The sequence below is a fragment of the Harmonia axyridis genome, chromosome 1, assembly GCF_914767665.1.
Source record: "Harmonia axyridis chromosome 1, icHarAxyr1.1, whole genome shotgun sequence".
NCBI lineage: Eukaryota > Metazoa > Arthropoda > Insecta > Coleoptera > Coccinellidae > Harmonia > Harmonia axyridis.
In genome coordinates, this window is record NC_059501.1 from 69,552,862 (window position 1) to 69,573,870 (window position 21,009).

The 21,009-nt window shown below is 34.3% G+C and overlaps 2 protein-coding genes across 7 annotated transcripts; one reads left to right on the forward strand and one right to left on the reverse strand.

Annotated features, from left to right (window-relative positions):
• Positions 1-38: 38 nt before the first annotated feature.
• LOC123688879 (WD repeat-containing protein 44) lies at positions 39-5,831 on the reverse strand. The gene is made up of 12 exons (XM_045627606.1): positions 5,608-5,831; positions 5,288-5,414; positions 4,972-5,233; positions 4,591-4,883; positions 4,120-4,532; positions 3,749-4,031; positions 3,446-3,691; positions 2,053-2,238; positions 1,532-1,933; positions 1,174-1,473; positions 817-1,095; positions 39-340 (listed from the first exon to the last, which is right to left on the reverse strand). Exons 1-12 carry the CDS (start codon positions 5,676-5,678, stop codon positions 197-199), a joined length of 3,006 nt encoding a protein of 1,001 aa, XP_045483562.1. The 5' UTR covers positions 5,679-5,831; the 3' UTR covers positions 39-196.
• LOC123688881 (synaptic functional regulator FMR1) lies at positions 5,427-21,009 on the forward strand. 6 transcript variants are annotated; one of them, XM_045627610.1, is made up of 13 exons: positions 5,427-5,575; positions 5,910-6,059; positions 6,652-6,704; positions 6,764-6,914; positions 6,990-7,153; positions 7,202-7,453; positions 8,149-8,208; positions 8,649-8,796; positions 8,873-9,154; positions 12,023-12,437; positions 15,995-16,186; positions 16,600-16,728; positions 20,764-21,009. In XM_045627610.1, the coding sequence occupies exons 2-13, from the start codon at positions 6,009-6,011 to the stop codon at positions 20,919-20,921; spliced, it is 2,055 nt and encodes a 684-aa protein (XP_045483566.1). In that variant the 5' UTR covers positions 5,427-5,575; positions 5,910-6,008; the 3' UTR covers positions 20,922-21,009. The 6 variants fall into 6 exon arrangements, with proteins under 6 accessions (XP_045483566.1, XP_045483569.1, XP_045483568.1 ...); XM_045627613.1 differs by having other exon boundaries at positions 12,023-12,245; XM_045627612.1 differs by lacking the exon at positions 16,600-16,728.

Consider the following 21,009-nt stretch of genomic DNA (forward strand, 5'->3'; position numbering starts at 1 on the left):
GTTTTTCAATGTATTTTTGAGGGCGCAAATTAAAAGGCTTTATTTTTAAAATTTTATATACAACCAATTTACAATAAATACAATCACTTTCTACATATGTATTTGATTAAATTATATAAAATTAGACTGAAAATAATTAAGAATGGTAAGTAATTATTCAATATATATCTTTTTTAAAAATTCATTAATAAACTAATTAAGACATAGCAGAAACTGGTAATGAACTATGTTTTGGTTTCATTTTGTTTATGAATACTTTGATGCATCCATTAAAATCTGCAGACACCAAGACGTAACCACCACAACCTTTTGTATGTTGTTCTACTATAGGATCCTCCACCTGGAAAAACAAAACTCAACATGATAATCTATAAATTTGACAACAGTAGCTCCACTAACATGGCCACTTAATTTTGTCAAGCTAGAACACATCTGTAACCCGATAGTAATTCATAATACAACTCCAGAAGGCATAGATATTCCTCCATAAGATCAAAATTAAAAAAAGTGTCACAAAGTGGCGAGTTTTTTAACAAGCTTACGAGTGTTATTATACATTATTTTTATCTAATTCACTGAACTTCATTGAAATTAATGGAATATTTCCATAAATATCGTTAATGATTTTTGCATTGAAAAATGTTGGTTGGCGGAACTGTTTTCTATATCGCAAATTTGACAGATAAAGAGGTATATCTGTGGCAGGACAGTTCCAAGTACCAACATAAATTATAATAATGAAATAGGTGGAAAATGAGATTTTGTTGTACAAAGTATGGTAGAATGAATGGATTTGCCACAGAAAATTTAATTTACCTTATTATCTTCATCTTCCACCGTTTCTGATCTAGAAGCTTCCTCAACCATTTTGATTATGCTCTCTGGGTTCGGAGCGAAAATAGCGCATGTGACGGTGTTGTTGTGCGCCTTTATAGCTTCCCAAAAATCGTTACGATCCCTTCTAACGGAAGAAAACTTGGCATAATCATGACTTGTTTTCCAAATATGCACATCCCTATTTTCTGAACCGCTCACTACATATTTCCCATCGTGACTGAAACTTGCTTTGATCTGACTGCTCATATTCACATAACCCTTGAAAAGAAAACAATTTTCAAATGTTACTCTGGATCGCTAAAAGAATTTAATGTCAAAAAAAAGTCAAATGATCACCTTGTACTTGCAGCTAACATTGAGGTCAATCAAGTCATATAACCTTATCCGACTATCGTTGGAGGTTATCAATATTTTATCTTGTCCAGGCATGGGTTCGATCCCGCTTATTTTCCTACCAACTGCATTTCTACCTCTGGAAGACCTCACATGAATTTGAGTGTGATACTTGAGCTGATCAGTATTGTAGAAGATGCATCTACCATCATAGGTGCCTACAACAGCAAACATACCGTTCTGGCAAAAATTTGCAGCGGTTATGAGTTTGGTTGTTCCTTCCACCTCATTCCAAACAGCCACCTATACAAAACTCAAAGAAGTTAGAAAACAACTTAAAATTTCATCTTGCTGCAATCACCTTTTTATCAGGAATGTTCCATAACCTCAACTTTCCGTCCAATGAACCGCTCAAGAAGTACCTGTCGTCTCGTGGGTGGAAGACTATAGCGGTTACAAAATCTATATGTTGGAAGCAACAAAGGCATTCCTTTCGCGATATATGCCACAGTCTGACAGTTTTATCCATTGAAGAAGACAGAATGAAGTAGTTTTTGGACCATGATACGTCCAAAAGGTCAGAAGTGTGGCCGGAATACGTACAGAAAGGTTTAGGCATGAAGACTAGTTTTGAGTTTTCTTTGTTGTTCATGGTTTCCATATTCGGAAGACTGGTGCTAGCTTCGTTGGAATGATGGGACACCAGAGATTCTTGCGAAGGTGTAGGAGATACTTTTTCTGCATTATATTTCGTTCTCATCTCCTGAAATTTCAATGAGTTTTACCTACCATTAATTTACAATCCATAATATAGGCTATATATAATACAAATTTATGAAATATCTTAATGAATAAAGTTAAATAGCAATTTTGCATAAACACCTGGAAGAACTGAAATGAATCTCTCACAATCCATATCCTAAGGACTTTGTCTTGACCAGCGGTAGCTAATAGTTTACCACAGCAAGAAAATTTCATGCACCATATTGGACCTTCATGTTCATCGTTGATTTCTTGAACATGTTCCACCTTCTCAAATTCATAAGGTCCTTTGTGTGAATTGGAAGTCTGAAAAAAAGAAAGAAAATTTAATACTAGGCAAATGATTGGACAAATCGAAAAAAGCACTGACTGACTTGGGGGTTAGGAGAATTTTAGCAATCGTTCTTTCATGCGCCAATTACGCTATTGAAATTTGGCATAAGTATTTGAGTGTTTATTTCACATATACAAATTGAATTTCAATCTAGTCTCTAGTCTGATCTGTTACGGAAATATTGAGAATTTTAGGGAAACAAGCCATTTTTAAGTATCCCCAATATGATTATCTGTAAGTTGAAAGATTATAATTTGATGAGTTTTTATTATTATTATAATAAAAATAATAATATGATAAGTGTATGTTAGATTTAATGAAATCTATCTACTTGAATAATCATTGGTTTGTATTTGGATCATTTTCCTTCACTTTTTAATTGATTTAATTTACTATTTCCTGTATTTACCCGATTAAACCTGAGCTTTGGCATCAATACTACATTCTTCCCCACTTTAGGTATGGTCCGTATATCACCTTGATTACTATGGTTAGTAAGTATGTAAAATTCCTCAAAAACCGGTGACTATTTACTCAAACTTCGGTGAGTTATCTGTCACCAGAGCAACCCTACTTTTATTCTGGTTAGGTTCGGTAACCACGCCCACTCGTCTTGGCAGTTGTCATTTTAATTTTCAGATTGATGTTAACAAACTTTTTCCATGACATCTAACACTCAAAAACTTTATTATTTTGATTATGAAACAAATACCCTTCAGAGCCATTAAGAACTATTATTTATTTACCAATTAAAAGAGGTCAACCATTCATAACCTCCAAAATTCTGTCAAAGAAAAATTTAGTTGACCATTGACAAGTGTCAAGCAGTCCGTAAATACGAAGCTGGTTACCTGAAAACCACTAATCTGAAATTCTCGGCGATATACAGACCATACCCTATCTTTCATATGTTGTTTTATAAGAAAGAAAACTACTGATGGGATGTAAGAAATGTGCTCTTTGTGAATTGAGTCAAACATCCCATCACATGTTGTTATGGAAATATGTTTTATTTCGCTCCATCTGTCAAATTAGTTACTTCTATGTTTATTACTCCGAGGAACAGACTTTCCTGATATATTTTTTTTTTGATTTTGTTATATTAGTTGGAAGGATTATGAATGATTTACAGTTGATTCACTGCTAAAGAGTCAGAAATAAATTAACAAATTCACTCACCTTAAGTTTGATGTTCTGCTCCCCAGGGTGAACATTGTCGATTATATCTATTGTATCTTCTTTATGTCGAGCATGAGAAACTTCTTGTGCGATGCTTTTAGCTTTATGCATGGTCTTCCTGACTGTGGAGTCCAAGAATCTTTTCAGTTTAGCGGTTTTTCTACGCACCCTACCCCCTTCGGCATTCTCTGCATCCACCACTGGGATCTCAGATTTCTTCAAGTCCACACTCTCTTCATCCGATTCCTATGTAGAAAAAGTTCAACTTTGTGTCGACCTAATTAAATTAATCTTTTTCATTACCTTGATCTTATCCATGCTTGAACTGCTAACATATTCTGAAGTTAACCTCATTATGTGCAAAGACAGCGGATTGATGCATTGAGGAAGTTTATCCTCGGCAACACTCAAAGGAACTCTCTCTCCAGTATCCAGATTCAAGACGGTAACCTGTTCCAATATCTCCAGATCTGATAATTGCTTCCCAGAATCAGTGTGAGTTCTAACCTTCATCGCCATCATGTTCTCGTCACCAGCCGATTTTCTTCTCTCTTTGGAATTTGAAGTTGAAGGTTTATTTATTCCCCTTTGTAGAGAAAGGAAAGGTAATTCACAGAATGTGTATCTTCTTGAAATATAAAGAGCACATCACTATATAGAAAGATCTAACTAACCTGTGTGGGCCTAAACTGTAATGTCCCACGCTACTCCTACTAGAAGACCCCCTAGTACTGGTAACAACAATGTTGGAAGAATCCCCGGCAAGAGATATACAGCTGGACTTTTCTGCCACATCAATCTTTGAACTCTTTTTGGCCTTATAATTGTCATTATCCTGTGGTTTTACCACAAATTTCCCCTTCAGGGCCTGATTTATGTCAAGGGAATGAATAGATTTCAGGGTTGAAGTCTTAGAATTTTTAAGGCTCTTGGGTTCTGGATCTTGTTCTGTTTCGGACTTGGTTGATGTAAGGGAAGATTGTTTAGGAAGTGAATGCTCAAATTCTCTAGTCAGGGATTCCACTGTGCTTACCGGACTGGCTAGGTGATGGGAAGTAGTTTGGAATGTAGTTGTGGAAGCTGATTTCTGAAAACAAGAGTATTAAAGCATAACTTCAACACACAATAATATATTTCACACATACTGTCAAATTTAGAGATCCAACATCTTTATTCTTTTTCTTTCTCCTTGGTGGAGCTATAGGAGCCTTGATTAACGAGGAAGATGTTGCTGTAGATGTCTTTGTACTTGCTATCACATCAGGTTCTTGAAGTTTTGTGGTTATTTCAATATTTTGTGCGGGTTTTATTGAAGTCAAAGTGGAAATACTAGGATACTGAGACATGCCTTTTGAACTTGGAGTAGAACCAGAATCCAGGGAACTTGAAGATAAAGCAGATACTGATACAGCTTTCCGTCCATTTTCTGGTATAGTTCCTGAAAATGGCAATAATGTAGGAGCCTTTGGCTTGATTTCCAAAACCGTGTTTATAGAGCAACAAAACTACATTATAACTGTAATTACCTGAATCAGATGTATTTCCAAGGATCCTACCCAACCTTCCCAGTGAGCTATGACTTTGTAGGCTAACAGTATCTTGTTCAATAACTCTAAATGGATGCGTAATTTTAGTAGAGCCCACTGAAACTCCCTCTACGGAGGAAGTTTGGCTATCTGCTTGAGATACTTCACCTGTTTGAGGATCATCATCATCATTTTGAAGTTTTTGCCTCAATTCCTTGAATTTTTTTCTATTACAACCAAGTGAGTCTGAAGGTACACCAGACTAAAATCGGAGTAGTGATTAATTTACATTTTTTAGAGCTCAAAATGTACATACTATTTCATCTTCATCATTGCTGTTCAATTTTCCAACTTCTTTTCTGATTGATTCACATTTTTGGAAGACATTAGGTTCTGAATTAGCTCGCTGAGTCAAATCTCTTGATAATGTTCGTGATTTTTTGCTGCAATTGAAAAAATTGAGAAGTTCTGATGTTACCAGGCATCATATGACTTTTAGACTTTTAAACCTTCAACTGTTTTCGAACATAAGTTAAAAGTAATTGTCAAGAGAAACTGAATTGAAATCCAAAATAATCTTCAACCTTTTAAAATTTTATAAAAGGTATGTAACAGGTCAAAGTTTAGTTTTAATACCTTTTATTAGCTTGATTAGATATATCCTCCTCAGCATCATAGAATTCATCAGAATCACTGTTATTTGACATATTCAATATTGTTAAAATTCATTTTCTCATGAATACCGATCTATTTACAATTAAAATGGGGTTTTTTGAAACCTTCACTTTTTATTTTTATTTGTACTCATGAATAAAATCCACTACAATTTTTCTCTCACTAGCGCCACAACTGTCAAAATTATTTCATGTTCTATCTCTTCCTCTCTTATGGCGAGGTGGTTTACAAGATATCTGTCATCCTTCTCTTTTCTAATTCAGAGTGGCGGCAGAAACTTGTTTCAACAACTCACAGACAGAAGAGAAACAGAACAGTAGAAGGACTTTCCTCTCCCAAGAAGTAAATTAAAGTAAATCAACATGGAGGACGTAGCAGTGGAAGTTTGCGGTGAAAACGGGGCTCTTTACAAGGTATGTTTAACGTGAAGTATGAAATGGTGCTTATTATAGTCGACATTTTTCTATTCTTCCTAGATCCCACGATTATTTCGTGAAAACTGTTAAGATGTTACTCATATACTTACGTAGAAATGACGGGATTAGAGGAATGCTAAACGCGGTACTTTTGACGCCATGACCATTTGACAGGGCGTGAAAATTCCATGTGTTCGTTTTACTAAAATCCCATCCTGAAATTGTTCAGTTGACTACGTAAATTTCTCCCATGTTATTCTAAAAAGAACATTGTTTCATACGTTATCTTCACATATATTAAAAGGTTATGTTCTACCGTATCAAATTACCTTTCTCGAGAATATTTGCTTAAAATATTAAGGATTACTCAGTATAATGAATCATTCTAAGTTGATAATCCCAAAATTACCTACCGAAATATTACATAATTTGAATTTTTCAGACACAAACATTGAGTTGTCAAAAATATATATTATTGGGAGTCCTTTCCCTTTTTAGTGATTATACCCTTTCACTGTACTTTATTGTTTCTTCGTTATAATTAGTATTTGGAATACCTCTAACCAACTTGCTTTTCTATTCTTCACAGGGTTACGTCTTGGACGTATTCGATGATGAGGTTTTAATACATTTTGAAGATGAGTAAGTTCATCATAAACTAATTGAGAAAGAAGAAACTAATGATATTACAATGTTCTCAGGTGGCAGCCAGATTCTAGGTTTCCCTTTTCCCAAGTTAGGCTTCCACCAAAGCCTGATCAAAAAACAGAATTTACTGAGAATATGGAAGTAGAAGTGTACTCAAGGGCTAATAATCAAGATGGGTACGGTTGGTGGAAATGTAGAATTAAAGTGAGTGTTACCTATTTTTTCACCATTTTAGTTTTTTGAATTCCAGTAAGCACTTCTTTCTTTTTCCTGTTTCAGATGATGAAAGGTGATTTTTATGTACTTGAGTATACTGGCTTTGAAACAACATATACAGAAATTGTCAGTGTGGATAGGTTAAGGCCAAAAAACAACAATCCTCCCATCACCAAAAACATGTTCTTCAAATTTGAGATTGAAGTTCCTGAGGCACTTAGGGAATGGTGAGTATTTTTTTTTTGTTGAAGAAAAATCTATATATCTGTGATCAGTCCTTTCATCCTCAGTGACAAGATTGAAAATGCCCATAAGGAATTCCAGAAAGCCATTGCTGCTGCTCTGATTAGGTATGTACCAGAGAAAGGGGTACTTTTAGTCATATCTAGGAATGAATCGAGCCAAAAGACGGCCTCTTTGCTGCAGGACATGCACTTTAGAGGTCTCTCACAAAAAGTATTCCTACTTAAACGTACAGAGGAAGCAGTCCGGCAGTTGGAGAGTACTAAATTGGCATCTGTAGGAGGGTGAGTTGATTTTCATTTTTGTTATGCTTGTACCAAATTCAGCACAAATGCAATTGTCTAACTTATAAGGAAAGCGCCTCTCTAATCTACTACTTTAAAGATTCGCATTCTTCTTCTACTTTCTAAATTGCTACAAGTGAATATTCTAATATGATGTTTAGTTTCTTTGAATATAATCATTTTTCGAACTTGAATATTATTACACTTTCTGTTGAAGCAATGGTTGAATCTTTTGCATTTCTGTTTTGACAGTCAACAATTTTGTGTTGAAAACAATCCATTGAAATATGCATGCACCAAAACTGAATTCTTTGAGTGAAATGACAAATATTTAAAATAGTCAATGTGTGATTTCATTGGATATGGTTTTCATGTATTCAGACATAAGCAAACCTATGACCTATGGTGGCTAAAATGAATCAGTAATTTAATTCGATTCCTAACAGGTTAAATGTATGCATTGTTGTCTTCATGGTGATATTTCAAATATTCGATGTGACTTTCTTTTATGTTTTTCTTTCCTTCTTCCTTATTTCACTACTTTTACATGAAACTTTCTTCACCTTCAATCGTGATTTTAAGTCTTTATTTTTGTCTATGATTCAAGTGTTGGTAATCCGAAATTGCCTAAAAGTTGTAGCCGCCAGAACGTAAGAGACATTCGACCTTGGCATGTAGTATGTTCTCTATTTCAGGAGATACAAACCCTCGCACCTGCGCACCTCAAATTACGAGGGTACAAGGGCGCATTCCAGGTGAGATTCGCACAAGATACACACCTATATGTAGCATGAATGTAGGGGAAGAATCACATCTTTGTCATTGGTCCTGGCTCTCTTATCTGGCGTTCTTTTATGGCAATTTTCGGATTGTTTTTCGGTCTCTGGCATGGGATTATTATTTATTTCACTGATTCTGTATAGTCTTTTTGTAATTTGCATGTATCTTGATGGACTGTATTGTTTCCTTTGAGCCAGGATTGTTTGTTTTTTTAGATGTGTTGTCTATTGGCATGTTTGTGAACCTCTGATAAATTTTACGGAAACATCTTATTTTCTATAAGGTTGGGTCACCTATTTGAGAACTTCATTTTATGGACAATAGCTTTTTCCAGAAGATTGCGTTCAGTGATTTATATTTTTGGACAATTTTGCGATTTTTATTTATTGCCTGATTATTTAATTTTTTCTTTTAGATATTCTGATGAATTCAGTGTCAGAGATGATCTTATGGGATTGGCAATTGGAGCTCATGGTGCAAATATCCAGCAAGCTAGGAAAATCGAAGGTGTTACGAATATAGAATTAGAAGAAAATTCCTGTACATTTAAAATATATGGGGAGGTACGTGAAGTAGTCAAGTTTATTGAAGAAAATTAGGAAGAAAGATCAAAATTAAGTTTTCTCTTTTTGTTTTCAGTCTGAACTTGCAGTGAAAAAGGCCAGATCCATGTTGGAATACAGTGAGGAATCCCTACAAGTGCCCAGGAACTTGGTTGGAAAAGTAATAGGAAAAAGTGGTAGAATTATTCAAGAAATAGTCGATAAGAGTTGTGTGGTGCGGGTCAAGATAGAGGGAGAGAATGAACCACAGCCAACAATTCCTAGAGAAGAGGGTCAAGTAACTTTTGTGTTTGTAGGCACAGTAGACAGTATAACTAATGCTAAAGTTTTGATACAATACCACCTGGCACATTTAAGGGTAAGTTGATCATTAATAACTCCACATAGGCAATATTGGAATACTCTTCCTATTTATTGAACCCAATATCCACATAATATACAAAAAAGAAATATGTATTCGTTAAACTGAAAATAGTTTGTTGTATGTTGAATTTTTCAATTTTTGAGAGGGATAAGTATTTCACTTTAAAAAAACAAGGAGCTTTTCAACACTCGATAATTCATGCGCTAATTTTACTCTCTCATACACTGTTATACGGTTATACATATGATTTTGCCTGTAGTTTGAACTTCGTATTTTATAAATACACACAAAATTTGGACTTGGTCAAATCTGTTGTCACAGAAGTATTAGGTTTTTTTCCAATATTCTTCTGGGATTTTATATGGTTCTGCTATATTATCAGCTTGAAATTTTTGCATGAAACTTGAAATCCTCATTTTACATGTAGATCCAAAATCTTGAGATCCAAACCTACTATTTGTTGGGATAATGAGCTCCCAATTTAGCAATATAAAAGAAGAATTTTAAGACGGAAATTTAATGTAACATACAGTGACATCACTTGGAAGTATAACCAATTGTGTAACATATAATAATAATAATAATCTTTATTTCAAATCACTCTGCATTACAAGCACACAATCAAATGAAACAGCATCACTAGATGCACCGTGATCTTTCAACATGTATGGTTTCATATCAACCAAGATTTTGTGCAGTTCATTTTTGAACAGTTTTTGGATCTATTTTCTTTATATACCAGAGTAACCAATTTTTGTTTTAATAACACCAATAAATAAAACTTCTCACTGTATTTTTGGGTTTTGCACCGGGAATGTTCTTAAACGATGACGTTTATTTACAATTTCATTTTGTTGGTTTTCCGAGAAATAATTTTTTCTTTAATTTGTTTCCATGATATTTTTTCAAGAAAATTCTCAAGCTGAGAAAATCAATTTGGTGAAGCCACCAATTTTTGTAGCAAATTTCAAGCAAAAAGCTCCTTCCGAGAAAATTCTAGATTGCAGAATTTTATATTCCATTTTAGATTCTACACATTCCAAAACGTGAACTGTAAACATTTCAGGTGGGGTTGAAAAAAATTTCCTATTCCACAGGGTTATTATTCAAGATAATACGAAGATGAAAGCAAAATAATTTATTCAAAATAAATTCATTTATCACTTTGTATAATGATTGTTAGTGAAGTCTTTGGATTAACTTATTGAACCGCTTTTCTATGCTCATAAAGGATATGGGCCGTATATCACCTTGGTTACTATGGTTAGTAAGTTGGAGGTCCGTATATGTCAAATTTCTCAAAAATTGGTGACTCCTCAAACTTCGGTGAGTTATATGTCACAAGAGCAACCGTACCGGTTAGGTTCGGTAACCACGCCCACTCCGGTGAGTTATATGTCACCAGAGCAACCGTACTTTTATTCTGGTTAGGTTCGGTAATCACGCCCACTCCGGTTTGCAGTTGTCATTTTAATTTTCAGATTATTGTTTATGAATATTTTCCATGACATCTAACACTCAAAAACTTCATTACATATTTTAATTATGAAATAATTATCCTTCAGAGCAGTTAAGAACTATTAGTTATTTACAAATTGAAAGAGATCAACCATTTATAACCTTTAAAATTCTGTCAATGAAAAATTTCGTTGACCATTGACAAGTGTCAAGTGGTCCGTAAATACGAAGCAGGTTACTTGAAACATTGAAAACCACTAGTAACCGCTCTGAAATTCTCGGCGATATACAGACCATACCCAGAAATGAAGAAATTTTATAGTTTTCATGTACACAGCGATCTAATATTTACGAAATAGAAAAAGAAAAAAATTTTCGTACCGGGGTGCAAAGACGTTAAATGAAGGTGGTCAAAATAGGTGACGGTAACTATAAAATTTGTAATTGGATCTGTAGATTAGTTCAAGATTTATCGAACTTTCTCCCATTAGCTGTATATCCTAAACTAAGGCCCTCATAAATCAATCGAAAACTCTTCATATGCATCCACCTTGATGACCTCAGTTTCAGTTTGTTGCATTCCTACCGAGACATGCTTTATATGTGCTTCAACGAATAATGAAATTTTTGTGGGATAGATAACAAGTTCTTTATTGATAAGAATCAAAAGGCCATCGACCGAGGTCCTTCAGCCATGTACAATTAAAAAAGAAAATATATATACATAAATACTATGAATTTTATCAACAACATTATTATAAAAGTAAAATAGGTAAAAATAGGTAGTAGGTCTTCATGTGTTGAGGAATCTTGCTTTCGATTATAGTTGATGATGGAAATGTTCTTGTACTGTGGTGTGTTCGTTCACTTAGAAATAGGTTGTTTATTTCTTCTGTTTGAGTCAGTCTTTTGGAGTATCTTTGATTAAGATGTATTATTCAATCCTTAATTGGTTGAATCTCGGTTCTCTGATACAGCAACTCGTTTGGCGGATTGTGAAGTTCTACAGTTACAGTTCTAAGTGCAGATCTCTCGGCTATTTCCAAATTTCTCAATAATGTATCTTTACAGTTGGAGTATAAGGGGTGTCCGTACTCTATTATAGTTCTGCAAATAGTTTTATAGATTTTGGTAGCATTTTTCATAATTATACCCTGATCCTTGTATGTGAGGCTTCTGAAATGTTTGGCTCTAGCAATGGTCTTTTTCTTTATCATTTGGGAGCGTGCTTTCAGGTTTGCCTTATTGTCTATCAAGATGCCTAGGTATTTTATAGAAGGGGACTTGGTTATTCTTTCATTTCCCTTAATTATTTCAACCACACACTTAACCACAAAGTAACAGACAGCTCACCAACAATAATTATGTGGGACAGATAATTGCAAAAATCATATTTTTTTTCAGGAAGTGGAGCAACTCCGGCAAGAAAAGCTCGAGATAGACGAACAGCTGCGCAGCATCCACGGCACCAACCTCGGCTCGATGCAGAGCTTGCCGATGGGTCGACGCAACGATAGGGGCTACAACAGCGACATGGACAGCGGCGGTCGTCCGAGGGGTTCGATGAGAGGCAGGGGGGGCCGCGGTCGTGGTTCCGGCTATCGGCAGAACGACCGATACAACTCTGGTAGTAACTTTAACGACTATGTAAATAACGTCGACAGACATAACCACGAAGGAAATGGCAAGGGAGGCCGCGGCGGTCACGCGGTCAACGGCCGACCGCCCAGAGGCCACAACAACAACAATAACAACAACAGGGAGCGCTCCAATCGCGGCCGACTGTCAGTCGACTCGGCCGGCGGCGGCGACAGAGAAAGAAAGTGATTTTCATTATTTAACCTTTCCGTTTATCCTACATCAGACATGTCTGGTCTAATTGCAGTTCAATCGGTAACAACGCACGTTTGTTGAAATGAGCGGATCGGCTTTGTACATCAAGTTTATTCTTGAAGCGTTGCGGGATCGGAAGTTCCGGAAAGAATCTTGTAATTTTCACTTTTACTTGCATTTGAGATTCTGACCTACTGGTTGTTTCTCACTCGACGGCGGTCTTTGCGTTTTGTATTATCAACTCTCCTTAACCTAACCTAACCTAACCTGTTATAATCTCAAACAGCAACGATTGCCTACAAATTAGTTGACAACTTTGGAGAGTGGATATCTAGTTTCCATACACCACGTAAATGAATTGTTATTTCCTCTTATAAAACATATGGTCCATAAGGATGTGAGTACAATTTCTGAATTTTTTTTTACAAACATCTTTAATCTATTCATTAATATTTTTCAGTTCTTCTCTAAAATTGTTATGTTTTCTCTCTTGTGAGGATTCATTTAATTTAATGATGAGATCTGGAACGAGAAACGAAGAGGTGGTTGTTCTTGAGAAAACCTTTGTATCAAAAGGAGCAACTATCTACTTCAATTTGCAGAATTTCGCAAGACAATTTTTTTCACCCTCAAATTTCCATTGTCTTGACTTGAGACCGACCTGTATACAACCTGTAGATTCTTTCCGGAATTTTCAATCCCTCATCCAATTTTGAACTTTCCTAAGAAAATTGTATGTGTACATGCCCGACTTTGATGATGTACAAAGCCATAAATCAAAAATAATTTTCTAGTGACTTTGACCCGGCCGATGACGTTTAAAAAAAATATAATAAAGTAAAATGAAATCTGTATTATGCACAGATATGATGGTGGAAAAAATATCAAAAACCCAAAAAAAAAAAAAGCTGTAACTGAAGTGAGGTTATTTTTAATGCCTAGTATTCTGAAGTAAAAGAACTTTGGAAATTCCATAGAACTTCCAAAAAAATCTTACTACTGAAAAATATTAAACAGCTTATCGCATTAGATATAACCTCAAACGGTTTCTAAATGTCATTTTTTGTTTATACTTATCATGTTCTTCAAAATTATTGATGTCTGCGTCTTCAATGTTTTGTTTAACAATTGGGGACTATTTATCTTTAAAAACCTGAAGATTGAATTTGAGAAAAAACATTCAAATTCAAGTACGGTTTCACAAGGTGGCTAACGAAAACTTATCATCGAAGTTTCAGTGGATGATCACATAAATATTAAAAAGCAAGGACCAATGGAATTTGTAACGGAATTTTTTTTTTCTTCACACATTCATTTCTTATTTGGTCCTTTGCCATATTTTACCTCATCTTCTGAAACCTCCATGTTAAGTTTATTAAAGCCTCACTATATGTACAGGCTATTCTATTCTGTATATTGATGAAATGAAATTGGTTTTTTGCGACATTGAACGGATACTTGTGAAGTTGGGGGAAAACATTTGAAAAATGTAACTGAAACAGGGACAACATTATTTATGATTTAGTAGGCCATGACAAGTGGCGCTTACTTTTTACATTTTTCAAGTGTCCTTGAATTCGTTTTGTTCAGGCCTACTCTTGACATTTCCTTTGTTTTTTGTTTGTTTTGTTTAAGTTGCCTTAATCGCATTTGTAGCCTTCGTCTTCCTTTTCCTTCGCGATTTGAATTTTTTGTTTATTTTTTTTTTCAGATTACCTTAGAATTTCTTTTTTTTTTTATTGTACAGTACTCAAGTATGATATAGATTCGGTTTTAATACTTACATTGCGATTCAATCGCTAGCTTTGAAAGTATTGACATTTAATGAATGGCTTCGATGTAACGGAGGATGCAATGCTATAACAAGTCCAATCAGTGTTGAAGACTTTTATGTTTAAAGCATCTGCATATTCCGTAATCTAATATTGTCTTATTAATTGATTAGATGTAACTGCATAGCAAACAAAATCGCTGGCGATTTGGCAAATAAGAAAATTCCAACAGATGGGCTTACAAGATGGCGTACCTGCTTGCGTACATTAAAAATCCAATTACAAACGAATATTGACTTTATCCTTTACCGATGAGACGTCTGATGGCTGTGATTTTTGCAACTTTTTGACTTTAAACTAATGGCGGACAAACTTGACGATTATTATATCGAAATCTGTATTCACTCTGTATATGGGCATAGTTTAACCGATTTATATGAGGAGGATTCGCGAATTCAAATATTCGGCACTGTTTCCTGAACATCACGGAACTATGTTTGTGACAGTTTCGAAATTTTGTTGAATATTGTTATTCATCTTATGATGTATTATTGACATTTTTATCCTCTAACTGAAGACGAAATCAACCTGAAACCTCAAATGACACAAAGGTTACTGGACATTCAGAGGTACGTTGTATTCAACTTAGATCTTTCCATTCTTGTATGCCCACTGTTAAATCACATCACCAATTGCCTGGTTTCACTTTAATATCTCATTTTTGGATTTCTAATCCCAGACTAACATCCTCAACTCTGAGATTGACTTCTCTCAGTGTTGAAATTAAGGGTTCACGAATTGAACCTATGATACCTACTTTAGAAACAAAACTATTGTAAGGTTAAGTTGGGAAAAGTCTGTAATTGACACTGGAAAATTTTGCACCTATTTTGAATAAAGGGAATATTGATGCCCTACTTATATTCATGATTTGTTTGCTGTGAAGTGAATTCGACGTTAGAAATCCCTATGAGGCTTAATAATATCTCTCAAATATGTATGTAAAACTTATGCTGGAAGGGTACGCAAGCCAAACTGATCTAGCCATGTCACTCAAATTATAAATGAAAAAAATATAACTTATCAATGTAGTAATGTCCAATGTTGATTTTTCAACATAAACTGAAAAATCTAATGGATTACTCATTGCAAGTTGTCTAACTAAAAGAGCAAAAGTGATCCTGGCTCACTTATTGCATGGTCGTATCTAATTGTGAAAGACTTTTTTAAGAAATATAAATTGATTGAAATTTCATGTGTTTTATTGCGATTGAGTGTGGACTGTTGTGCCCTTTCAGCAAAATATGCGGCTCTTTGAATGATTTTAACTTCACTAACAATCTGTTTTTTGCATGTGCATGTTTGCTTAAAGGGTTAACAGATCAAGTATGTTTTGGAATTGGAGTATAAGTCGAAGATGAACTGACACTGCAAGATACTTGAGATATGCAGTTGAACTAATCATTCCTCAAATGTAGATGTGTGTAGACACACACCATACAACATCAGAAATACCAAGAACTTATTTCCAAGTGAGATTAGGAAAATTAAAAGATAATTTTCGATTTTAATTCTTGAAAAGTCTGAAATTCATATCAACATTTTTTTCTTAAGGAACAATATTGATGATTGCATCAGACGCAGATTAAGCTGAATTGAACTGTATAAATCGTGTTTTTTGGCTTATAGTAGGTCCCATCCTGAGATCAATATTCTACGGAAATCTAAATTTAAATCGTCATGTTATTTATTTCTTCATTTCTCAAAATAGATTCAAGACATCAGACCCCAGAAGCTGAAGGAGAGGAGCATCATGGAACTTACCAAAATCGCTACACACGAGGAGGTTTAATGAGGAGGAACCTACCAAGAAGGGATAGTCGCAGGGACGACAGACGTAGGACCACAGATGAAGAAGAGACTGTTTTAGATAACCAAGATGTTTCGTCTAGTGCTGATAGAGGTAGGATGAAGAGTTGAGAAAGTAACTTTTACGAGAGAATATTGACTCCAGCACTAGTAAATTTTCAGTATAAATTTTCACATTTTATAGTTTGGTTTATTATTCACTTTTTGCAGGATTATATCAATATACTCTCGTATTTAGGGGGAGCTTTGGATTTTTTTATTCATTTTGTTTTTAGTTTGAGGTAATATGCTTATATGATTTGTTATTTTACTACGAAAGGGCAGACAACGCTGAAATATTTTCGTCCTTTTATTATTATCCTTGTTCCCCTTATCATGATGCAATAGAAATTATGAAGTTTTCTACTTGGAAAACAGAATTGTTTGAACCTGTATTAAAAGCATATTTCCCCAACCTCTTTTTTACTGCCTTGTTTCGTACGTTGCTGTATGTTGGGGATTCTTTAGAATCTGTATCAAGTGTGGACGCCTCTTGGGCATCTGGTACTCAGAGAAGAAGGAGAAAGAGGTTTGGGAAGTCGCAAAGTGTTCCTCCTGCTCAGCAGCAATCTCAATCGCCGACAAATAACGAATCAGGTAAGCTGTCTGCGGGAAGAATGCTAAATGTTAACTTGCTAACATTCTAATACCAGACAACTAATCGGTAGATGAGACAGCAATTTTTTTGAACAGGTGTCTTGACGGAAAAGGATAAATGATAAATAATTATTTTTTCATGTAATATACAGACTGATTCACCGCGATGGCTTATTAGACGTTTATGGAAAACTAATCATAATTCCATAACTCCATTTTTATCCAGTTGAAACAACACAAAACCAAAAGAAATAAATCGAAATTCAGCCACAGCACAAAATGTGTTCCTATGACGACAACAAATTGTTGTGCCATCCGACACCATTAAAAATTCACTGCCTAATAGTGCTGGATCTATTATTTCATGTATCAGTCAGCGACGTTAATCTAGTTATCTGAGGTGAATTAATCAGTATATTCTTTTTCTGTAATATTTATCTAAACTTCAATGATTGTTGCCCAAATGCTCCTTGAAAGCGATTTGCTTTCAAAATAGTGCAAAAGACACCATTTTTACTTTCGACATTCTAGCTTTCATAACACGAAAAATTTTATTTTGGATGGCTTTCTTGCAAAGCTTTACTACGCAACACAGTACAAATGTTCAATAATTGACATGATATACAGGGTGTTTCCTAAACATGCGGCAAAAATTCAGGGGGTTGTTCCTTGGACTATTCTAAGAATATTTTGTCCTTTGATGATTTTTGAAAAACCTATTTGTTTCGAAGATATAGGGGAAACAAAATTTCAGATAATAACATTTTATTATGAAAAATTACATGAAAATTCAACTCAACCTACAAAAACTGTTGAAAATGACCACCTCTAGCCAGCATACAAGCATCCAATCTTCTCCTCATTGACTGCCGAACCCTTTCAAAAACACCAGGATCATTTCTTATTAAGTTACACCCAGCAATGATCCGATTTCGCAAGTCTTCCACATTTTCTACTGGAGTGGTATAAACTAATGATTTTAGATGGCCCCATAGGAAATAATCTAAGGGGTTTAAGTCCGGGGAACGAGCAGGCCATAAATGAGGTCCACCTCTTCCAATCCAGCGATCTCCATATGTACGCATTTTTATTTAAACTATTAATAATTTTAAAAATATGAAAAATGTTGTTCGCCCTGTATCTTCGAAATAAAGAGGTTTTTCAAAAATCATCCAAGGACAAAACATGCTTAAAATAGTCCAAGGAACAACCCCCTGAATTAAAAATAAAATAAAACGAAGTAATTTCCACTATGTTATTTAATTGTTAGCAACAATTGTTTCGCCACACTGTGGCTTCATCAGGCTACATTTCTGAACTGATAAGAGTACAAAGGTTTTCGGAATCTTATATAGGAACAAAATTGACACAAAAATATTCGAAAGGGTATAAATTACAAAGTTATATTGGACCATTTACAGCCTGGGATTTCCAAACTATCGGAAGAAATTCAATAAAGGGGATGAGTTTACATCCGTTTGTTCGTTCAACAGAATATTTTGGGTATTATACCTGTTTATTTCTAGGGATTCTAAGAGTGTTAGTCTTAAGCTCTTGTTTTCTAAATGAAGAATTTTAAAGTTATTATTGAAGGTATGGTCCCATTCTTTTAAGTGATTCGCGTATTTAGTTTCTTTATCTGTTTTGTCTTTATTGTTTTTAATGAACATCTCTAAGTTGTTACTTGTTTTGAAGGATATTGTGTAATTGAATTTTGTTTTCAAGTATTTAGCAATCTTTTCAGAAATATTATTAACATAAGTTAACGAAAAAAATTTAGTATCAATACCATAATTTACCTTAGGGTATGTTAGACTCAAAGCTTGCTTTCTTTGTTTATTCCTCAAAATTTGATCAATAACATGTGGACTGTAACAGTTATTCACAGCTATTTGTTTAATTAAATTTAATTCTTTACAAAAATTAGCATGATTCATAGGTATATTGATTAATCTATGGATCATACAATTGTATGCAGCCATTTTTTGGTTTAACGGGTGGTTAGAAGTAGCATGGATGGTAGTATCAGTATGTGTAGGTTTTCTAAAAATACTGAAACTATGATAGTTATTATTTCTGGTAATTGTTAAATCAAGAAAGTTGAGAGAATTGTTATGTTCAATTTCAGAAGTGAATTTGAGTAATAAACAAAGAAAGCAAGCTTTGAGTCTAACATACCCTAAGGTAAATTATGGTATTGATACTAAATTTTTTTCGTTAACTTATGTTAATAATATTTCTGAAAAGATTGCTAAATACTTGAAAACAAAATTCAATTACACAATATCCTTCAAAACAAGTAACAACTTAGAGATGTTCATTAAAAACAATAAAGACAAAACAGATAAAGAAACTAAATCCGGTGTCTACAAGTTAACCTGTAATGATTGCCCTATGGTTTATATTGGACAAACAGGAAGATCTTTCAATAAAAGGATAAAGGAACACCAAAAGAGTTATACATCTGATAGTTCGTTTTCAACCTACGCGAATCACTTAAAAGAATGGGACCATACCTTCAATAATAACTTTAAAATTCTTCATTTAGAAAACAAGAGCTTAAGACTAACACTCTTAGAATCCCTAGAAATAAACAGGTATAATACCCAAAACATTCTGTTGAACGAACAAACGGATGTAAACTCATCCCCTTTATTGAATTTCTTCCGATAGTTTGGAAATTCCAGGCTGTAAATGGTCCAATATAACTTTGTAATTTATACCCTTTCGAATATTTTTGTGTCAATTTTGTTCCTATATAAGATTCCGAAAACCTTTGTACTCTTATCAGTTCAGAAATGTAGCCTGATGAAGCCACAGTGTGGCGAAACAATTGTTGCTAACAATTAAATAACATAGTGGAAATTACTTCGTTTTATTTTATTTATAATGAATTTCCGCCAAGTAAGGACCGAATCCATTAAACCCCCTGAATTTTTGCCGCATGTTTAGGAAACACCCTGTATAATAATGTCCCCTTCATATAATTATAAGCTTCATTAACCACCATTAATATGATTCGGAGCAACACTAAAATGGCTAGGTTAACTACCACCTTGATATATTTGTAATTTTTGGCTTTCGCTTTTCCTAAATTTTCTCAAAATTAAAGTTTGGCCTCTTTTGTAATAATTTTTTTGTAGAATTTTTTTACGAATATTTTTTAAATATATTAGTGCATTGTAGGAATACCATATCATCAATTATTTTGCAAAAAACGAAAAGTTACAAAAAATATTATTTTTTTTCATTCACAAATTGAAAATATTGAAATACTACAATGTAGATTATTGTTTGAAGAAATGAAGTGAAAACACCATAAAAATCGGTGATTTGTAAGAAGAAATTCTAGAAGAACTCTAATTTCGTTTTGAACTGAGAAGTTACGTGGTGGTGTTTCCTCTTAAAGCCTTGTTTTTATTTTATTTTCATTCAATGAAATATGTACTAGATTATGTTGATTATGTTTATAAATTGTAAAATCAAGTAAATTTTACCCTCTAGAGACGTTTTGTCAGTCTAGTGTTCTAATATTTATTCTCCATTGAAATCTGCTTCTGACAGACAACATTTTGCCGCTTTTATAAAAGGGAGCAATTTTCCAGATTAGCACATAATTCAACTGATTTTACTTGATTGACTCTGGTTCAATCTAAGGGTATAATTTATTTTGTTGGATGGCCAGTTAGAATTTTGAAATTGAGACAACCCCATAGGGATCAATCTGTACTGTGTGGAGTCCAATAATACACAGTCTGTCGGTTCTCATGTTAAACATTGCTCAGAAAAAGTGCAAAATGTATGGCCGTTTCACTCACCCTTATAGTATTAGTTCCTGGTCCATAGGTATCTCACAGTTTATTCTATTTCCACCAATAGCTCAACAGAAAAAGGTTTATACTTGATGATATAATAACTCATCTATTTTTCGGTAGGTTGAACTATATAACACAGTATAAACAAACTTACCACACTTAGGTTTATTTAATTTGGTTTCACCTAGTTTCTGAAATTGCATTAATCAATTCATTGCAGTTTCGAACCAAGTGGCCAGTGATCCGAAACCATTCAACGATTCACGTCCTCCAAATGAGAACTCCATTAGCAACCAGAACTCCAAACCCCGTGTAAGTCGACTTCGAGCTAGGGGAAACAAACCTAAGGAGCCCCTTGTCAATGGAACGGCAGCTTAATAGGAGACTACCTAGTGCCAATATTTTTTAGGATATTACGATACTAATCTGTATGCTCAAGTTGTACGCAAACATGTTTGAAATTTCA